Genomic DNA, 22,601 nt, shown 5'->3' on the forward strand with positions numbered 1-22,601 from the left:
TTTTTCTTTGCCATAGAGAGGATCCTGCGATCACCCACCACTGTTGTCTCCCATGGACCTCCATGCCTTTTTATGTTGCTGAGCTCACCAGTGCGTTCTTCTTTCCTCAGAATGTACCAAACTGTTGATTTGGTCGCTCCTAATGTTGCTGCGATCTCTCTGATGGATTGGTTTAATCTTTGAAGCCTTGCAGTGGCCGGAGTCACTTGCATGGACAGCTCCTTTGAACGCATGATGTAGGTTCACTGCAATAGATTCCAAATGCAAATCCCACACTTAGAATCAACTCCAGACCTTTTATCTGCTTAGTTGAAGACAATGAACGAGTAGCCCACACCTGGCCATGAAACAGCTTTTGATTCAATTGTCCAATTACTTTTGGTCCCTTGAAAAAAAGGGAGGATGGCTACTCTTAAGAGCTGTAATTCCTAAACCCCTCCCCCAATGTGGATGTACATACCCTCAAATTACACCTGAGAGTGCGCACTGTCCGCCCAGATCCATCATAGAACTAGAGCTGGAAGATGTTTTGGTCAATGCCTGAAAAAAACTAAAATTGTGCCCGTGTCCAAATATATATGGACCTGACTATATTAGGTGGTGGTGTGTAGATGGGGACAATGGTGGATATGGAGGAAGGGGAGGATAATATAGCTGGTCGTTGATGATGCACTCAGGAAACGATGGGACTAGCGTGGTGTGCGTTACCCCAGGGTCACACTTTTGCGTATTTCAGTGTGTTCTAGTTTGCCGAAACGCACTGTAGCTCTTTTAATGTGATTCCCTATGGATCTAGTTCACATCTGTGCGCTTTCAGCCGGTGCAAATGTTTGAAAGGGTTGGGGACTTTTTTCCTGCAGCAGGTTGCGTTTTGCGAGTAATAGACTTCTGTGGAACTGTACCAAAAACGCAAGTGTTGCATTTTTGATACGATTTGTGTGCGTTTATGCAATTTGCATGTTGTGTTTTTTGTGACTGTAATGGACGTTCATGAGTGACGTTGGATCTACTTCAGGGGACAATTTTTGGTTTTAATTTTTTAATAAAGGACTTGTCAAAAACTGTCATGTTTTTATTCACTTTTTACACTCCTTTTTTTGTGAACATGGGGTGGGAACCTGGGGGATTCCCCAACGGGGGCTTCCAGATTCTGATAAGTCACCCCTCTGGAGACCCCCACAACCACATCCCAGAGTTGTGGGAAAAAAGGCCCTTGTCCTCATCAACATGGGGGCAAGGTCCTTTTGGGAGAAGGGGGCAGCACCCCTCCCCATGCATGTTGAGGGCATGTGGCCTGGTATAGTTCAGGAGGGGGGGGTTTCGTTGGCTCATTCCCCACCCCCTTCCCTGTCCTGCTGGGTTGCATGCTCAGATAAGGGTCTGGTATGAATTTTGGGGAGAACCCCATACAGTTTTTTTTTTTTTTTTTTTTTTTTAATTTTGGCATGGGGGTCCCCTTAAAATTTATTTTCAGGTACATATATAGGACCGTCAATTTACACAGCACTTTACATTTTATTATATTACACATTCACATCAGTCCCTAACCCTCAAGTGGTGTACAATCTAAGGTCCCTAACCTACGTTCATACTAGGGCCAATTTAGACAGGATCCACTTAACGTAACAGCATGTCTTTGCAGCGTGGGAGGAAACTGGAGTACGTGGAGGAAACCCACGCAGATACAGGGAGAACATGCAAACTCCAGGCAGGTGGTGCTGTGGTTGGGATTCGAACCAATGACCCGAGTACTGCCAGGTGGAAGTGCAAACCATTTAGCCACTGTGCTGCTCAAAATCCATACTAGACCTGAAAGGCCTGGCATGAATTGGAGGGGGGACCCCACTGTTTCTTGGGTGTTTTTTTTTTTTTTTGTTTTTTTTTTTCCTCAAATTTTTTTTTTTCTTAATTGCCAGCAGTAGGTTTCTTGATCGGTTGTTACTCAGCGGCCACCCGCTCCTTAACAACCAGCTAAACTCACACAAAATGTATTAATAAAATAGAAAAAACTCATCAAAAACAAGTCTGAAAAAAAACACAAAATGCATCAAACTAAATCTGCATAGATGTGACCCTAGATTTGGATGGTGGGTGTGTAGGGTGGGGATGGTGGTGGATATAGGTGAATGAGATGGAAAATATAGCTAGTTGAGGAGGATATACTCGGAAGATGATGGGAGTAGGATGGTATATATAGGGTGGTGGTGTTTAGGACAAGGACATTGGTAGATACAGATGAATGAGATGGAAATACTATCATAGCTAGTTGAGGAGGATATATTTGGGAAATGATGGGAGTAGGATTTTGTATATTGGGTGGAAGTGTGTAGGGTGGGGATGGTGGTGCATACAAATGAATGGGATGGAAATGTCATAGCTGGTTGGTGATATCTTCAAAAGATGATGGGAGTAGTATGGTGTGTAGGGTGGGGATGGTGGTGGATACAGGTGAATGAGATGGAAAATATAGCTAGTTGAGGTGGATATACTCAGAAGATGATGGGAGTAGGATGGTATATATTGGGTGTTGGTGTGTAGGGTGGGAATGGTGGTGGATACAGGTGAATGAGATGGAAAATTTATCGTAGCTAGTTGATGATGATATCCTCAGGAGATGTTGGGACTAGTGTGGTGTTTTTTAGGTGGTGGTGTGTAGGACAAGGACGTTGGTGGATACAGATGAATGAGATGGAAATATTATCATAGCTAGTTGAGGAGGATATATTTGGGAAATGATGGGAGCAGGATGGTGTATATTGGGTGGAAGTGTGTAGGGCGGGGATGGTGTTGCATAAAAAACGAATGGGATGGAAATGATGTCATATCTGGTTGGTGATATCTTCGGGAGATGATGGGAGTAGTATGGTGTGTAGGGTGGGGATGGTGGTGGATACAGATGAATGAGATGCAAATAATCGTTAAGGAGGGTATACTCGGCAGATGATGGAAGTAGTATGGTGTATAGGTGGATACAGATGAATGAGATGGAAAAGATATCATAGATATTCCAGGTGGATATATCCTGTAGATGATGGGAGTAGTATGATGTATAGGGTGGAGATCGTGGTGACTACGGAGGGAGGAGAGTGCAATATATCTGGTCGTTGATGATATGTTCAGGAGATAACGGGACTAGTGTGGTGTATATTAGGTGGTGGCGTTACGACAGAGACAATGGTGGATATGGAGGAAGGAGTTGATAACATAGCTGGTCCAGGATGATATACTCAGGAGAAGATGGGACTAGTGTGGTGTATATCAGGTAATGGTGTATAGGGTGGGGATGGTGGTGGATACAGATGAATGAGAAGGAAATAATAGTTAAGGAGCATTTATTTGGGAGATGATGGGAGTCATATGGTGTATAGGGTGGGGTGGTGGTGGATACAGATGAATGAGATGCATAGAATAGCTGAGGAGGGTATACTCAGGAGATGATGGGAGTAGTATGGTGTATAGGTGGATACAGATGAATGAGATGGAAAAGATATCATAGATCTTTGAGGTGGATATATCCTGGAGATGATGTATAGTATGATGTATAGGGTGCAGATTGTGGTGAATACGGAGGGAGGAGAGTGTAATATATCTGGTCGTTTATGATATGCTCAGGAGATAACGAGACTAGTGTGGTGTATATTAGGTGGTGGCTTTAGGACAGGGACAGTGGTGGATGTCCTGGTCCAGGATAACATAGCTGGTCCAGCTGGGAGATGATGGGAGTAGTATGGTGTATAGGGCGGGGATGCTGGTGGATACAGATTAATGAGATGGAAATAATAGTTGATTAGCATATACTCGGGAGATGATGGGGGTAGTATGGTGTATAGGGTGGGGATGGTGGTGGATACAGATGAATGAGATGGAAATAGTTGAGGAGCATGTACTCGGGAGATGATGGGAGTAGTATGGTGTATAGGGCGGGGATGGTGGTGGATACACATGAATGAGATGGTAATAATAGTTGAGAAGCATGTACTCGGGAGATGATGGGAGTAGTATGGTGTATAGGGCGGGGATGCTGGTGGATACAGATGAATGAGATGGAAAAGATATCATAGATCGTTGAGGTGGATATATCCTGGAGATGATGTATAGTATGATGTATAGGGTGCAGATTGTGGTGAATACAGAGGGAGGAGAGTGTAATATATCTGGTCGTTTATGATATGCTCAGGAGATAACGAGACTAGTGTGGTGTATATTAGATGGTGGCTTTAGGACAGGGACAGTGGTGGATATCTTGGTCCAGGATAACATAGCTGGTCCAGCTGGGAGATGATGGGAGTAGTATGGTGTATAGGGTGGGGATGGTGGTGGATACAGATGAATGAGATGGAAATAGTTGAGGAGCATGTACTCTGGAGATGATGGGAGTAGTATGGTGTATAGGGCGGGGATGCTGGTTGATACAGATGAATGAGATGGATACAATAGTTGAGGAGCATGTACTCTGGAGATGATGGGAGTAGTATGGTGTATAGGGCGGGGATGCTGGTTGATACAGATGAATGAGATGGATACAATAGTTGAGGAGCATGTACTCGGGAGATGATGGGAGTAGTATGGTGTATAGGGCGGGGATGGTGGTGGATACACATGAATGAGATGGTAATAATAGTTGAGGAGCATGTACTCGGGAGATGATGGGAGTAGTATGGTGTATAGTGTGGGGATGCTGGTGGATACAGATGAATGAGATGGATACAATAGTTGAGGAGCATGTACTCGGGAGATGATGGGAGTAGTATGGTGTATAGGGCGGGGATGGTGGTGGATACACATGAATGAGATGGTAATAATAGTTGAGGAGCATGTACTCGGGAGATGATGGGAGTAGTATGGTGTATAGGGCGGGGATGCTGGTGGATACAGATGAATGAGATGGAAATAGTAGTTGATTAGCATATACTCGGGAGATGATGGGAGTAGTATGGTGTATAGGGCGGTGATGCTGGTGGATACAGATGAATGAGATGGAAATAGTAGTTGATTAGCATATACTCGGGAGATGATGGGAGTAGTATGGTGTATAGGGCGGGGATGCTGGTTGATACAGATGAATGAGATGGAAATAGTTGAGGAGCATGTACTCGGGAGATGATGGGAGTAGTATGGTGTATAGGGTGGGATGCTGGTGGATACACATGAATGAGATGGAAATAGTTGAGGAGCATGTACTCGGGAGATGATGGGAGTAGTATGGTGTATAGGGTGGGATGCTGGTGGATACACATGAATGAGATGGAAATAGTTGAGGAGCATGTACTCGGGAGATGATGGGAGTAGTATGGTGTATAGGGTGTGGATGGTGGTGGATACAGATGAATGAGATGGAAATAATAGTTGAGGAGCATGTACTCGGGAGATGATGGGAGTAGTATGGTGTATAGGGCGGGGATGCTGGTGGATACAGATGAATGAGATGGAAATAATAGTTGAGGAGCATGTACTCGGGAGATGATGGGAGTAGTATGGTGTATAGGGTGGGATGCTGGTGGATACACATGAATGAGATGGAAATAGTTGAGGAGCATGTACTCGGGAGATGATGCGAGTAGTATGGTGTATAGGGTGGGGATGGTGGTGGATACAGATGAATGAGATGGAAATACTATTACAGCTGGTTGGTGATGACATGCTGTCCTCGGGAGACGGGGGGACTGGTGTAGTTTGCAGCATTGACGTTTGCTCAGCTGTCGGGTCTCGCACACACGGCTATGAATTGTGAGTCACACACAGATCCTGCTGTGGACTAATAAGGAAAGGTCTGAGCCTGTGATCTCATTATTGATGGCTCTGAGCTTAGAGACTCTTCAGTACCGGGACAAACCCTGAGCTTCAATGCTGGATCCCAGACCTGCAGATTTATGATCAGAAGTCATTTCATACGGTTATATGTGCAGATCCCAAATCACCTCTGAAGATGGGACCCCGCATGATTTCATATATATTACAGTCACCGGACACTTTATTAGGTCCACCTGTTCAATCGCTTGGTAATACAAATTGCTAATCAGCCAATCACAGGGCAGCTACTCAATGCATTTAGGCATCTAGAGGTGGTGAAGACGACTTGTTGACATTCAAACCGAGCAGCAGAATGGGGAAGAAGGGGGATTTAAGTGACTTTGAACATGGCAAGGTTGGTGCCAGGCAGGCAGGCTGGTCTTTCAAAAACAGCTAGTCACTGGGATTTTCACACACAACCATCTCTAGAGTTTACAGAGAATGGTCCGAAAAAGTGAAAATATCCAGTGAGCGGCAGTTTTGTGAAGAAAAATGCCTTGTTGATGTCAGAGGAGAAGGGCAGACTGGTTCAGCTGCAACATTTAGATGCTAGGGTCAGAATTTGGTGTAAACAACATGAAAGCATGGATCCATCCTGCCTTGTATCAACAGTTCAGGCTGGTGGTGGTGTAATGGTGTGGGGGATATTCTCATTCCACGAACAAGGTGGACCTAATAAAGTGGCCGGTGAGTGTATATTGCATGTGTAGATCTCACCCGTGTCGGTTACCCAAAAATACCAATCAGATTCCTTGCTGTGCATGAAAAGTAACCCTAATTGGCTGCTGCCTGCAAAGATGGCAACTGCTTTACGTTTTTTGTTGTCGTGTTGACGTAGACACATAGGTTGATGACATCGGGACTTGGGTCTGGTTCTCATGGACATTGTTGACTTCTAGAAAGTCTCCTGGTTGGTGACACCTGGACTTGGGTCTTGTTCTCATGGGAATTCTTGACTTCTAGAAGGTCTTCTGGTTGGTGACACCTGGACTTGGGTATGGTTCTCATGGACATTGTTGACTTCTAGAAGGTCATCTGGTTGGCGATACCTGGACTTGGGTATGGTTCTCATGGACATTCTTGACTTCTAGAAGGTCTTCTGGTTGGTGACACCTGGACTTGGGTCTGGTTCTCATGGGCATTCTTGACTTCTAGAAGTTCTTCTGGTTGGTGATACCTGGACTTGGGTTTAATTCTAATGGGCATTGTTGACTTCTAGAAGGTCTTCTGGTCTTACACTGATAAAGCATTAGGGTGGTCTGCTTCCAGTCAGTTTCCAGATAGCCTTTTTTTTTTTTTCTTCCCAGGTTCCACTACAGGTTCTCTTTAGGAGGATGATTGAGAATCAGATCTTGGAAAAAGAAAACATTTGTATGTTATCAGCCATACCTTGGCCCAAAGTCTTACGTACATGGAGAGCTCTTTAACACCTCAAGACTGGCCCACCCCATTCTGCCACTCCCTGTTGGTTGTTCAGACTATGAATGGTCCCTATGGTCTAGTAGGCAGTTTTGGCAATGGAGAGCAGATCTGAGTCAGAATTTGCGGCCTGAGCTCCTTGAGTTCCCCTGGTACAGAGATTGTTGTGACTGGCTCAGTGTTCTTCTGTACAGCACTGCGGTATATGTCAGGGCTATATAATTGGAGAACCTCACTATTGAACAACAATAGTAGGTCCGTGCCGTGCTGGGATTGTACACGTGCCGGTGTTTTGCGGAAAGCTGCACCCCTGACATTCCTGGCTTATCAGCAGTGCCACCACCCGCCTGTCACCTGGGGGCAAAGTGCAGCTACATTCCTCACACAGGGACTTCTGACATCCGCACTGTATATGGACATTCCTCTGTACGGAGATTAGAAGAATGCTGACTATTCCTCCGATTGCACTTCACATTTTATTGCTGCTAGATTTGTAATATTTGTGCTGGAAATGGAGAAAAGAATGGCAAACATATTGGGAGCAATCTCCCCCTTCCCCCCCCTCATGGAGATGTCACGTGATGCTCATCCCATCCCCACAGTGAGGTCTTTTACATGACCCCCCCCCCCCCCCCCATGGAGAGGTCCCTTACGTGATCCTCCTCCCTCATGAAGAGGTCTCTTGCGTGAAACCACCCACATGGAGAGGTTCTTTAAGTGATCCCCCCATGGAGGGGTCTTTTATGTGACCCCCCCCAACCTTCAGCCCCCCCTTGAGAGCTTTCCTACGTAACCTGCCCCCTTCACCTCCATGGAGAGGTCTTTTGCGTGAACCCCCCCCCCTTTCCCCCCATGGTGCGGTCTCTCACATGACCTACCTTCCCACCCATGGAGAGGTCTTTTACATAACCCCCACCCTTCACCCCCATGGAAAGGTTTTTTACATGACCCCCCCTTTCCCCCATGGTGAGGTCTCTCACGTGACTCCTCCCTCCCACCCATGGAGAGGTATTTTACATAACCCCCCCTTCACCCATGTGAAAAGGTTTCATAAGTACCCCGCCCCCTTCACCTCGATGGAGAGGTCCTTTTACGTAACCCCTCTCCTTTCCCCCATGGCGGGGTCTCACGTGAATTCTCCCCCCCTCCCCCACCGGAGAGGTCTGTTACGTAACCCCCCTCCCTTCACCCTAATGGAAAGATTTCTACGTGACCCCCCTCCTCCACCCCCATGGAGAGGTTTCCACGGTGGTGACCCCCCCTTCACCCCCGTGGAGAGGTTTCCACGGTGGTGACCCCCCCTTCACCCCCGTGGAGAGGTTTCCACGGTGGTGACCCCCCCTTCACCCCCGTGGAGAGGTTTCCACGGTGGTGACCCCCCCTTCACCCCCGTGGAGAGGTTTCCACGTGGTGACCCCCCCTTCACCCCCATGGAGAGGTTTCTTCGTGACCCCCTTCCTTCACCCCCATAGAGAGGTTTCAACGTGACCCCCCTTCACCCCCGTTGAGAGGTTTCTACATGACCCCCTCCCCCTTCACCCCCATGGAGAGGTTTCTATGTGACCCCCCCCCCCCCCCTCCCTTCACCCCCATGGAGAGGTTTCTTACGTGACCCTCTCTTCCCCCCCCATATTTAGAAGCCTCTTACTTGAGTGTGTAAGGACTACAGAACCTATATGTCTCTACAGTATCTTGAATGGAGAGAGGAAGGGGTTCTGTAGAGTGCCAACGTTGCTGCTCCACGGATACAGTACAGTGAGCGTTGTCACCGTAGGACAGGAAGTGTATTACTGGCAGGACCACCAGGTAAAAATAAATGGGAGAGATGTCTGGAAAGAGAAAACTAATGCAGCCACTTTAAGCTACAATAAATGACATCTTTGTTCTCGGGTTCAGATAATACTTTAAGCTGCCAAATGCTCCGCTGCGAATCAGTCCTGGAATGTGGAACTCTGGATGACCTTCTTATAGCCGCCATCCATGGTTCTAGGTATTAGGGAGAACATGGAAAGTTTTCATCCAGGAGATTGATCCCAGCACCCAGTTCTGCACAGGATGGCCGGGGATTTGTCTTTGCTGCTTTCGGCGGGAGGTAGATTGTGATGGAGATAACAATTTATTTATTTAGCTGTAATTTGTGTATAAAGGGCCACATGTGGCCCCTGGGCTGCAGGTCGGGTGTGGCGTGTGTCAGTCCCGGCCTGAGAACTCTCTGCCACCTCCATCTGATAAACATTTTCCTACAGCCTTGTGGAGGAATCCTCTCCCTGACCTCCCCTATCTCCTCTGTAATCCATTACATATGGGTTGTCTCTGCTACGCGGAAATACGCGGGAACGCCAGCTAGATATGTCACATGACTGCCCTGTCCCCGCCCCTCGCCATTCCACCTCTGCGTCATTTTTGGTAATTGCTGCAGATTTATAGATTTGAAGTAAAAATTATTTTATTTGTGTGTGTACAGTATTGGGCCACTGGCCTTTCCACGCACATGACCTTTAATGGCCTTCCAGTCTTAGTCCGTAGGGTTCAATATTGAGTTGGCCCCGCCCTCTCCACGCACATGACCTTTATTGGCCTCCGAGTCTTAGTCCGTAGGGTTCAATATTGAGTTGGCCCCGCCCTTCCCACACACATGACCTTTAATGGCCTCCCAGTCTTAATCCGTAGGGTTCAATATTGAGTGGCCCCGCCCTTTCCACGCACATGACCTTTAATGGCCCCCCAGTCTTAGTCCGTAGGGTTCAATATTGAGTTGGCCCCGCCCTTTGCAGCTATAACAGCTTCAACTCTTCTGGGAAGGCCGTCCACAAGGTTTAGGAGGGTGTCTATGGGAAGGTTGGACCATTCTTCCAGAAGCACATTTGTCAGGTCAGGCACTGATGTCGGGGGAGGAGGCCTGGCTCACAGTCTCCGCTCTAATTCATCCCAAAGGTGTTCTATGGGGTTGAGGTCAGGACTCTGTGCAGGACAGTCAAGTTCCTCCACCCCAAACTGGCTCCTCCATGTCTTTATGGACCTTGCTTTGTGCACTGGTGCGCAGTCATTTTGGAACAGGAAGGGGCCATCCGAAAACTCCTCCCACAAAGTTGGGAGCATGAAATTGTCCAAAATGTCACCTTAAGAGTTCCCTTCACTGGAACTAGGGGGCCAAGCCCTGAAACACAACCCCACACCATAATCCCCCCTCCACCAAACCTTACACTTGGCACAATGCAGTCAGGCAAGTACCGTTCTCCTGGCAACCGACAAACCCAGACACGGCCATTGTATTGCCAGGCAGAGAAGTGTGATTGGTCACTCCAGAGAACACGTCTCCACTGCTATTGAGTCTAGTGGCAGCGTGCTTTACACCACGGAATCCGACGCTTTGCATTGCGCTTGGTGATGGAAGTCTTCGATGCAGCTGCTCGGCCATGGAAACCCATTCCATGAAGCTCTCTACGCACTGTTGTTGGGCTCATCTGAAGGCCACACCAAGTTTGGAGGTTTTTAGCTATTGACTCTGCAGACAGTTGGCGACTTCTGCGCACTGTGCGCTTCAGCATGCGCTGACCCCGCTCTGTCATGTGACGTGGCCTACCACTTGGTGGCTGAGTGGCTGTTGTTCCCAGTGGCTTTCTCTTTGTTATAATCCCACTAACAGTTGAGCGTGGAATATTTAGTAGCCAGGAAATGTCACGGATGGACTTATTGCCCAGGTGGCCACCTATCACGGGACCACGCTTGGAGTCACTGAGCTCCTGAGAGCGACCCATTCTTTCACCAATGTTTGTAGAAGCTGTCTGCATGCCTAGGGGCTTGATTGTATACACCTGTGTCCATGGAGGGGATTGGAGCACCTGAATCACATGATTTTGAGGGCGGGAACAATACTTTTGGAAATTTTAGTGTGTATATATATATATATATATATATATGTGTCTATTTTTATAGCTATATAGATAGACAAAGGTAAGGTGACTGGAGGGAGGACTTAGCTGCTGGATGAGGTGAGAATGACAATGGGTGGAATTGCTGGTCATGGAAGGTATATGCTGTATACCGTCCCTGCTGTAAAGTGGAGCTCTTACTAAAAGGGGCAAAGTACAGAGTCTTCTAAGGTGTTGCTCTTCTATGGTGCCCTCTCTCATTCTTCTCCTACATTCTTCTACTCCCCCAATAGATTAGAGCAGATTACACATTTTCTAACCAGCCAGGCCCCTGGCATGCTCCTTGCACTCCATTCATTGCTATGAGTCGGGGGCCCCATACAGCCTACCTGTCAGCACCCCCTTCCCTGGGCCAGTAAGGTGCCACCACCTTTGATGATGATGGCCCTGTCCATAGGACAAAGAGCTTGCAGAGTCCATGGGCATGTACATCTTCTCTTCTTATGTATGGATCTGTTCTCTACCTTCATAAAACCATTTTATACCAGGCAATGATGTCATCAGGTATGACCGGTGAAGGACAGTTGACTGGTTGGTGGATGGAGCTGGAGTTGAGGGTGTTGCGCTCATTTTGTCACTCTTCCCGCAGGTGCGGCATCGCCAGTCCGGGCAGATCATGGTACTGAAGATGAACAAGATGATGAGCAACCGTGCCAATATGCTTCGAGAGGTCCAGCTGATGAACCGACTCTGTCACCCCAATATCCTCAGGTAGGTGTACCTCCCCCCCTCCCCATATACTGTCACACCCATGTCCTAAATTAGGTTTATCTCTATAGTGCTTCCAGTCACCTCAACACGTTTGGATTAGTGTACCTCCATATTCTGTAACTCCCACATCATAAGTCCGCTGTACCCTTAAATATTAAAACCCTGAGGTACAGTGCCTTCAAAAAGTATTCCTACCCCTCGATATTTCCCACATTTTGTCATCTTACAACCAAAAACGTCAATGTATTTTATTGGGATTTGATGTGATAGACCAGCCTTTCTCAACCAGGGTGCCTTGAGGTTTCTTCAGGGGTGCCTTCGCAAAATCTCTGAAAATTGCCCAAAACGTATACAAGCCTGCGGTGGACAAGCCTGTTTTTTAGTTGCACAAAGCCACAGGTTTTTATTGTACACCATGACCTTCTAGCCCCCGGCGTCCGGACAGCCAATGACATCAGTTGATAAGTAGGACGTCTGCTGCCTGCACAGCATTCTAGTTTGATCTGCCCCCGCCCCTCTCCATCAGTGCTGGGGTCACATTAGCTCAGTGATGGAGAAAAATTGAAGGAGAAGAGAAACATTGGAATACTAGACAGTACCAGGGTGCAAAAGTGTATTTGCTTTGGAAGACAAAATCCCCTCTAATGTTGGGTGTCCTACATGTGTGGATGTTGCTGTGTTATAGAAAACTATTAGAATCGTTTGCCACATTTTATAATGGGGTGGCTCATGACTGTTCATTTTATAGGGTGCCTTGGGACTGCCCATCATTTTATAGGGTGTCTTGGGACTGCCCATCATTTTATAGGGTGTCTTGGGACTGCCCATTATTTTATAGGGTGCCTTGGGACTGCCCATCATTTTATAGGGTGCCTCGGGACTGTCCATCATTTTATAGGGTGCCTCGGGACTGTCCATCATTTTATAGGGTGCCTCGGGACTGTCCATCATTTTATAGGGTGCCTCGGGACTGTCCATCATTTTATAGTGTGCCTCGGGACTGTCCATCATTTTATAGGGTGCCTCGGGACTGTCCATCATTTTATAGGGTGCCTCGGGACTGCCTATCATTTTATAGAGTGCCTCGGGACTGCCTATCATTTTATAGGGTGCCTCGGGACTGCCTATCATTTTATAGGGTGCCTCGGGACTGCCTATCATTTTATAGGGTGCCTCGGGACTGCCTATCATTTTATAGGGTGCCTCGGGACTGCCTATCATTTTATAGGGTGCCTCGGGACTGCCTATCATTTTATAGGGTGCCTCGGGACTGTCCATTTTATAGGGTGCCTCGGGACTGTCCATTTTATAGGGTGCCTCGGGACTGTCCATCATTTTATAGGGTGCCTTGACTGAAAAAAGGTTGAGAAACACTGTGATAGACCGACACAAAGTAGCACATAATTGTGAAGTGGAAGGAAAATGAGAAATGGTTTTCAACATTTGTGACCAATAAATCTGTGAAAAGTGAGGTGACATTTGTATTTGGCCCCCCGGAGTCAATACTTTGTAGGACCCCCTTTGGCTGCAATTCCAGCTGCAAGTCTTTTTGGGGATGTCTCTTTGCACATCTAGAGAGGGACATTTCTACCCATTCTTCTTTGCAGAATCCCTCAAGCTCTGTCAGATTGGATGGAGGGCGTCTGGGAACAGCAATTTTCAGGTCTGGCCACAGATTCTCCATTGGATTTGGGTCTGGACTGTGACTGGGCCATTCTAACACATGAAGATGCTTTGATCGGAACCATTCCATTGTAGGTCTGGCTGGATGTTTCGGGTCGTTGTCCTGCTGGAAGGGGAACCTCTGCCCCGGTCTCCAGTCTTCTGCAGACTCTAACAGGTTTTCTTCTAAGATTGCCCTGTATTTGGCTCCATCCATCTTCCCATCAACTCTGACCAGCTTCCCTGTCCTTGCTGAAGAAAAGCATCCCCACCACATGATGCTGCCACCACCATGTTTCACGGTGGGGATGGTGTGTTCAGGGTGATGGGCAGTGTTAGTTTTCCACCACATATAGCGTTTTGCTTTTAGGCCAAAAAGTTGAATTTTGGTCTCCTCTGACCGGAGCCCCTTCTTCCACATGTTTGCTGTGTCCCCCACATGGCTTCTCACAAACTGCAAACGGGACTTCTTATGGCTTTCTTCCAACAATGTCTTTCTTCTTGTCACTCTTCTATAAAGGCCAGATTTGTGGAGTGCGCGACTAATAGTTGTCCTGAGGACAGATTCCCCCCCTGAGCTGTGATCTCTGCAGCTCCTCCAGAGTTCCCATGGGCCTCTTGGCTGCTTCTCTGATGAATGCTCTCTTTGCCCAGCCGGTCAGTTTAGATGGACGGCCATGTCTTGGTAGGTTGGCAGTTGTGCCGTACTCTTCCCATTTTCGGATGATGATGGATTGAACAGTGCTCCGTGGGATGCTCAAAGCTTGGGAGATTTTCTATAACCTAACCCTGCTTTAAACTTCTCCACAACTTTATCCCTGACCTGTCTGGTGTGTTCCTTGGCCTTCATGATGACGTTTGTTCACTAATGTTCTCTAACAAACCTCTGAGGGCTTCACAGAACAGCTGTATTTATACTGAGATCACATGACACACAGGAGGACTCTATGTACTAATTAGGTGACTTCTGAAGGCAATTGGTTCCACTAGATTTTAGTTGGGGGTATCAGAGTAAAGGGGGCTGAATACAAATGCCACCACACTTTTCACAGATTTATTGGTCACAAATGTTGGAAACCATTTCTCATTTTCCTTCCACTTCACAATTATGTGCAACTTTGTGTCGGTCTATCACATCCAATCCCAATAAATACATTGAAGGTTCTGCTTGTCACATGACAACATGGGGAACGTTTCAAGGGGGAGGAAGACTTTTTCAAGGCAGTGTAGGTCGGCTCCAATCTCCTGCCCCCCTTAGAGAAGGTGGACCCCCATATCCTATCTTTGAGGTAGGTGTACCCCCATATCATTTCCCACTTGAGGTAGGTGTACCCCCCATATCCTGTCCCCCTTGAGGTAGGTGTTCCCTGCATAGCCACTTCCCCTTGAGATAGGTGTGCACCCCATTTTTCCCCCCTTGAGATGGGTGTACCCCCCATATCCTCTTCCCTTTGAAGTAGGTGTACCCTGCATATCCTCTCCCCCTTGAGGTAAGTGTACACCCCATATCCACTCCTCCTATAAGTAGGTGTATCCTCAATATCCTGTCCATATCCTGTCCTCCTTGAGGTAAATGTACCTCCATATACTGTCACTCTTGCTGTAGGTGCATCTCCATATTCACTCCCTCTTGAGGTAGGTGCAACCCCGTTGAGGTAGGTGTACCTTCATATTTGTCCCTCTTGAGGTAGATGTACCCCCACATATAACGCCCCCCCCACACCCCCTTGAGGTAGGTGTACCTTCATACCTTGTCCCTCTTGAGGTAGATGCACCCCCACAAATAATGCCCCACCCCCCCTTGAGGTAGGTGTACCCCCCGTATTCTGTAAGTCTAGTAGAAAATGTAGATGTACCTCTATTTCCTTGCTGACTCTTCTTCTCTCCATCTTTCTCAGGTTTATGGGGGTGTGTGTGCAGCAGGGGCAGCTTCATGCCCTGACCGAGGTGAGTATTCCACCCACAAGGGTGATCAGTGCTAGGGACATTGTATGGAGATCTGGGGCTGTGTGTGGTTACCTTGTATGGAGATCTGGGGCTGTGTGTGGTCACCTTGTATGGAGATCTGGGGCTGTGTGTGGTCACCTTGTATGGAGATCTGGGGCTGTGTGTGGTCACCTTGTATGGAGATCTGGAGCTGTGTGTGTGGTCACGCTGTATGGAGATCTGGAGCTGTGTGGGGTCACCTTGTACGGAGATCTGGAGCTGTGTGTGTTCATATTGTATAGAGATCTGGAGCCATGTGTGGTCACATTGTATGGTGATCTGGACCTGTGTGTGGTCACCTTGTACGGAGATCTGGACCTGTGTGTGGTCACCTTGTACGGAGATCTGGACCTGTGTGTGGTCACATTGTATGGAGATCTGGAGCTGTGTGTGGTCACACTGTATGGAGATCTGGGGCTGTGTGTGTTCACACTGTATGGAGATCTGGAGCTGTGTGTGGTCACACTGTATGGAGATCTGGAGCTGTGTGTGGTCACACTGTATGGAGATCTGGAGCTGTGTGTGGTCACACTGTATGGAGATCTGGAGCTGTGTGTGGTCACACTGTATGGAGATCTGGAGCTGTGTTTGGTCACACTGTATGGAGATCTGGAGCTGTGTTTGGTCACACTGTATGGAGATCTGGAGCTGTGTGTGGTCACATTGTATGGAGATCTGGAGCTGTGTGTGGTCACGCTGTACGGAGATCTGGAGTTGTGTGTGTGGTCACATTGTATGGAGATCTGGAGCTGTGTGTGGTCACATTGTATGGAGATCTGGAGCTGTGTGTGGTCACCTTGTATGGAGATCTGAAGTTGTGTGGGGTCACATTGTATGGAGATCTGGAGCTGTGTGTGGTCACATTGTATGGAGATCTGGAGCTGTGTGTGGTCACGCTCTATGGAGATCTGGAGCTGTGTGGTCACGCTGTATGGAGATCTGGAGCTGTGTGTGGTCACGCTGTATGGAGATCTGGAGTTGTGTGTGGTCACGTTGTACGGAGATCTGGAGCTGTGTGTGGTCACATTGTATGGAGATCTGGAGCTGTGTTGGGTCACATTGTATGGAGATCTGGAGCTGTGTTGGGTCACATTGTACGGAGATCTGTCCTGACTGCCGTTGTGTGTTTGCAGTACATCAATGGCGGGAACCTGGAGCAGTTACTGCAGAGTTCGGAGCCCCTCTCCTGGTCTGTACGGGTGAAGCTGAGTCTGGATATTGCCTGGGGTCTGCGCTATCTGCACTCCAAGGGGGTCTTTCATCGTGACCTCACCTCCAAGGTACTGTGCTTGTAGGGGTCCCATCATCGTTGATCTGAAGGAATGTGGGAGGAATAACCGTACAATCTGCATCATCCAGATCACAGATCTAGACGACATTATCTTATTTTTTCCATTTGTTTGAGTCTTCTGGGGCTCCAAACATCAAGACCTCTGTGCAGTCCAACCAGTCCGATTGTACCATGTGTGGCCTGCTCAGTGGTATCCCGGGTGATTGCTGGGCTTAGTTATATAATGGGTGGCCCGCTCAGCAGTACCCTGAGTAGATGACAACCCTGAATATATCATGTGTGGAAGACTAGGTAGATGCCGGGCTTGATTATATCATGTATGGAAGACTAGGTAGATGCCGGGCTTGATTATATCATGTATGGAAGACTAGGTAGATGCTGGGCTTGATTATTTATTATGTGGAAGACTAGGTAGATGCTGGGCTTGGCTATATAGTATGTGGAAGACTAGGTAGGTGCTGGGCTTCATTATATCATGTGTGGAAGACTAGGTGCTGGGCTTGAATATATCATGTATGGAAGACTAGGTAGGTGCTGGGCTTGAATAGATCATGTATGAAAAACTAGGTAGGTGCTGGGCTTGAATATATCATGTATGGAAGACTAGGTAGGTGCTGGGCTTGATTATATAGTATGTGGAAGACTAGGTAGATGCTGGGCTTGATTATATCGTGTATGAAGACTAGGTAGATGCTGGGCTTGATTATTTAGTATGTGGAAGACTAGGTAAGTGCTGGGCTTGAATATATCATATATGGAAGATTAGGTAGGTGCTGGGCTTGAATATATCATGTATGGAAGACTAGGTAAGTGCTGGGCTTGAATATATCGTGTATGAAGACTAGGTAGATGCTGGGCTTGATTATATAGTATGTGGAAGACTAGGTAGGTGCTGGGCTTGGCTATATAGTATGTGGAAGACTAGGTAGGTGCTGGGCTTGGCTATATAGTATGTGGAAGACTAGGTAGGTGCTGGGCTTCATTATATCATGTGTGGAAGACTAGGTGCTGGGCTTGAATATATCATGTATGGAAGACTAGGTAGGTGCTGGGCTTGAATAGATCATGTATGAAAAACTAGGTAGGTGCTGGGCTTGAATATATCATGTATGGAAGACTAGGTAGGTGCTGGGCTTGATTATATAGTATGTGGAAGACTAGGTAGATGCTGGGCTTGATTATATCGTGTATGAAGACTAGGTAGATGCTGGGCTTGAATATATCATGTGTTGAAGACTAGGTAGGTGCTGGGCTTGAATATATCATGTATGGAAGACTAGGTAGATGCTGGGCTTGATTATATCGTGTGTGAAAGAGTAGGTAGGTGCTGGGCTTGAATATATCATGTGTGGAAGACTAGGTAGGTGCTGGGCTTGATTAGATCATGTGTGGAAGACTAGGTAGGTGCCGGGCTTGATTATATCATGTGTGGAAGACTAGGTAGATGCTGGGCTTCATTAGATCATATGTGGAAGACTAGGTAGATGCTGGGCTTCATTAGATCATATGTGGAAGACTAGGTAGATGCTGGGCTTGATTAGATCATGTGTGGAAGACTAGGTAGATGCTGGGCTTGAATATATCGTGTGTGGAAGACTAGGTAGATGCTGGGCTTCATTAGATCATGTGTGGAAGATGCTGGACTTGATTAGATCATATGTGGAAGACTAGGTAGATGCTGGGCTTGAATATATCATGTGTGGAAGACTAGGTAGATGCTGGGCTTGATTATATAGTATGTGGAAGACTAGGTAGATGCTGGGCTTGATTATATAGTATGTGGAAGACTAGGTAGCTGCTGTGGTTGATTATATCATGTACGGAAAACTAGGTATATGCTGGGCTTGAATATATCATGTGTGGAAGACTAAGTAGATGCCGGGCTTGATTGGATCTTTTTCGTTTTTCAAGTAAACTGATTCTTTCTGATTCTTTACGCATGAGATCAGACCTGTGATTTTTTTTTTTTCCCCTCCGTACATCACCTAACTGCCTGCAGACTCTGGTGTTCGGTCTGAGGGTAGACCTGAGGGCTGTTTACCCTCCATATACCACCTGCTGAGGTGTGAAAGTGGACCTCTGAGCTGGATAAATCCTTTAACAGACATTGGCCCCATGGCCCGGGGCCACACACCTATTAGACACTGGGAATACTAGACAAATCTCTTGTGTGTTTGGTACATCAAATGTAATATTTGCATGTATATTGACGCCTCCCCACCTCTCCTAGAACTGCCTGGTGAGATACGATGACAGCGGGTACACGGCTGTGGTGGCAGATTTTGGACTGGCCGAGAAGATACCTGACCGCAGGTGAGACCCCAGGTCATGTGACCACAAGCTGCCTATCCTAGGGAGTTGTTTACCTTCAAGGAACCTGCAGGGGCGTCCTCCACTCTGTGCGCATGCTGCGGTGTTATGCAGAGTTCCCCGTGTGTTATACACTTGGCAGGTGATATTCGCAATCATACAGGATAGAATTAAAAAATATTCAATTTCATGACAATATTTTATTTTTATTTACTTTGTATTGCTGCATATTTTTCAGTATTTTTTTATTTTGATTATTATTCATTTGGGTTTTAGTTTCTAATATATTTTGTGATTAAATTCTTGAGTTTGTTACAATTTAATCATTATTTTTTAAATTTTTATTTGTGTTTATCATTTTTATTATTTGTTTTTTATTTGTCTTATTTTCCATTATATATTTTATGTGTTTTATTGCGTTCATTACAATTTAATCATTTTTTTTATTTATTATGTTTACATGTTACATTTTCTGTACTGTTTGTTTTTTTGTTTTTTTTATATGTTATTATAATTTCATTGTTTTATCTTTTTTATTTAAACTTACACTTTTTTTATATTTGATTATTTTTAATAATTAGTTTTTTTCTGTTATATATTTATGTATTTTGAGTTCATTACAATTTAATCATAATCATTAAATCCAGTGGTGAGGGGCGTGGCCGGGATGTGGGGTCACCCTCAGGTCTTCAGATCTGATATCTCTTCCTGATTAATTATTGCTGAGTTTAATAACCCGAGTCTCTGACCTCTGCACCGCCGTCACACACCGTGTCCCCAGGGACTGCTTCTGCCTGAGATCAGAGGAAATGTGAGAAGGGTGGATTGTGCAGGGAGTAGTAGACGCACGGAGCGAACCCCGGGGAAACCTTCCCCTCCCATCAATGTGTATAAATGACACACACTTCTTCCTGGTTCCTTTTGTATTCTTATTATTTTCTCATTATTTCAGCTGACTAATATCGGCACCTCCTATAGGGAGATTTGTAGTTTGTGTCTCTGCCCCTCCCCCCCACAGTGGGGAGATTTCCCTGCAATAGTGTGTCTATGCCCCGCCCACAATGGGGAGATTCCCCCCAGTAGTTTGTCTCTGCCCCTTCCACAATGGGGTGATTCCCCCCAGTAGTTTGTCTCTGCCCCTTCCACAATGGGGTGATTTCCCCCAGTAGTTGCTGTCTCTGCCCCTCCCACAATGGGGTGATTTCCCCCAGTAGTTGCTGTCTCTGCCCTTCCCACAATGGGGTGATTTCCCCCAGTAGTTGCTGTCTCTGCCCCTCCCACAATGGGGAGATTTTCCTCCAGATGAGTGATACCACCATCTGTCTTTCTATTATCTGGGGCCATTTGATGGAACCGGAAATGTTGGGAGAATCCGGTCATTGGAGTCCCAGAATGATACAAGATGCCAGCAATGGGGTCGATCTGTCAGACCTTCCCGAATTCTCGGTTCTAGGTGGTGTTCGTCTTTAAAAGAGCCTGTAGACCTTTGCGTGGTGCGAATGTTCTGTGATTCTATATGGCCTCCCCTCATCTTCCCGGCCTTTCTCTTCCAGTCAGACGGAACCGCTCACTGTGGTTGGGTCCCCGTATTGGATGGCCCCCGAGGTTCTGCGAGGTGACCTGTACAACGAGAAGGTAATCTCTCGGTATTTATCACATCTGTGAACAGAAGCTGAGTATGACCTCCACTCACCAGGTCTCCTTCTCCTCCACCAGGCTGATGTCTTCTCTTTTGGGATCATATTGTGTGAGATAATCGCCCGGATTCCAGCAGATCCTGACTATCTTCCCCGAACAGAGGTGAGGGCAACCTGAATGAATGTTTCCGTGTGCTCGGTCTTTGAAGACAAGAACCTATCCGTACACACCACCAGGCCCCTGTCCTACCGTCCATACATAGACCACCAGGCTCCTGTCCTACCATCCATACATAGAACACCAGGCCCCTGTCCTACCATCAATACATAGACCACCAGGCCCCTGTCCTACCATCCATACATAGACCACCAGGCCCCTGTCCTACCATCCATACATAGACCACCAGGCCCCTGTCCTACCATCCATACATAGACCACCAGGCCCCTGTCCTACCATCCATACATAGACCACCAGGCCCCTGTCCTACCATCCATACATAGACCACCAGGCCCCTGTCCTACCATCCATACATAGACCACCAGGCCCCTGTCCTACCATCCATACATAGACCACCAGGCCCCTGTCCTACCATCCATACATAGACCACCAGGCCCCTGTCCTACCATCCATACATAGACCACCAGGCCCCTGTCCTACCATCCATACATAGACCACCAGGCCCCTGTCCTACCATCCATACATAGACCACCAGGCCCCTGTCCTACCATCCATACATAGACCACCAGGCCCCTGTCCTACCATCCATACATAGACCACCAGGCCCCTGTCCTACCATCCATACATAGACCACCAGGCCCCTGTCCTACCATCCATACATAGACCACCAGGCCCCTGTCCTACCATCCATACATAGACCACCAGGCCCCTGTCCTACCATCCATACATAGACCACCAGGCCCCTGTCCTACCATCCATACATAGACCACCAGGCCCCTGTCCTACCATACATAGACCACCAGGCCCCTGTCCTACCATCCATACACATCACCAGGCCCCTTGTCCTACTGTCCATACATAGACCACTAGGCTTCTGTCCTACCATCCATACACATCACCATGCCCCTGTCCTACCGTCCATACATAGACCACCAGGAACCTGTCCTACCATCCATACCTAGATCGCCAGACCCGTCTTACCGTCCATACCTAGATCGCCAGACCCCTGTCCTACCGTCCGTACCTAGATCGCCAGACCCCTGTCCTACCGTCCGTACCTAGATCGCCAGACCCCTGTCCTACCGTCCGTACCTAGATCGCCAGACCCCTGTCCTACCGTCCGTACCTAGATCGCCAGACCCCTGTCCTACCGTCCGTACCTAGATCGCCAGACCCCTGTCCTACCGTCCGTACCTAGATCGCCAGACCCCTGTCCTACCGTCCGTACCTAGATCGCCAGACCCCTGTCCTACCGTCCGTACCTAGATCGCCAGACCCCTGTCCTACCGTCCATACCTAGATCGCCAGACCCCTGTCCTACCGTCCATACCTAGATCGCCAGACCCCTGTCCTACCGTCCATACCTAGATCGCCAGACCCCTGTCCTACCGTCCATACCTAGATCGCCAGACCCCTGTCCTACCGTCCATACCTAGATCGCCAGACCCCTGTCCTACCGTCCATACCTAGATCGCCAGACCCCTGTCCTACCGTCCATACCTAGATCGCCAGACCCCTGTCCTACCGTCCATACCTAGATCGCCAGACCCCTGTCCTACCGTCCATACCTAGATCGCCAGACCCCTGTCCTACCGTCCATACCTAGATCGCCAGACCCCTGTCCTACCGTCCATACCTGGATCACTAAACTCCTTACGGTTATGGTATAGGGATTTTTTTTCTTT

The 22,601-nt window shown here is 47.5% G+C and overlaps 1 protein-coding gene across 1 annotated transcript in view; it reads left to right on the forward strand.

The window, feature by feature from the left end:
* LOC149438013 (dual specificity testis-specific protein kinase 1-like) overlaps window positions 1-22,601 on the forward strand; it is an 89,572-nt gene that overhangs the window by 53,658 nt on the left and 13,313 nt on the right. Inside the window, exons 2-7 of the mRNA XM_089660340.1 lie at window positions 11,731-11,852; window positions 15,413-15,461; window positions 16,634-16,780; window positions 19,022-19,104; window positions 20,655-20,736; window positions 20,818-20,901. Coding sequence (XP_089516466.1) covers window positions 11,731-11,852; window positions 15,413-15,461; window positions 16,634-16,780; window positions 19,022-19,104; window positions 20,655-20,736; window positions 20,818-20,901 — 567 coding nt within the window. The remainder of the gene's footprint in view (window positions 1-11,730; window positions 11,853-15,412; window positions 15,462-16,633; window positions 16,781-19,021; window positions 19,105-20,654; window positions 20,737-20,817; window positions 20,902-22,601) is intronic.

Source organism: Staurois parvus, unplaced genomic scaffold, assembly GCF_062004578.1.
Source record: "Staurois parvus isolate SC_StPar_1 unplaced genomic scaffold, SC_StPar_1.0 ptg001227l, whole genome shotgun sequence".
NCBI lineage: Eukaryota > Metazoa > Chordata > Amphibia > Anura > Ranidae > Staurois > Staurois parvus.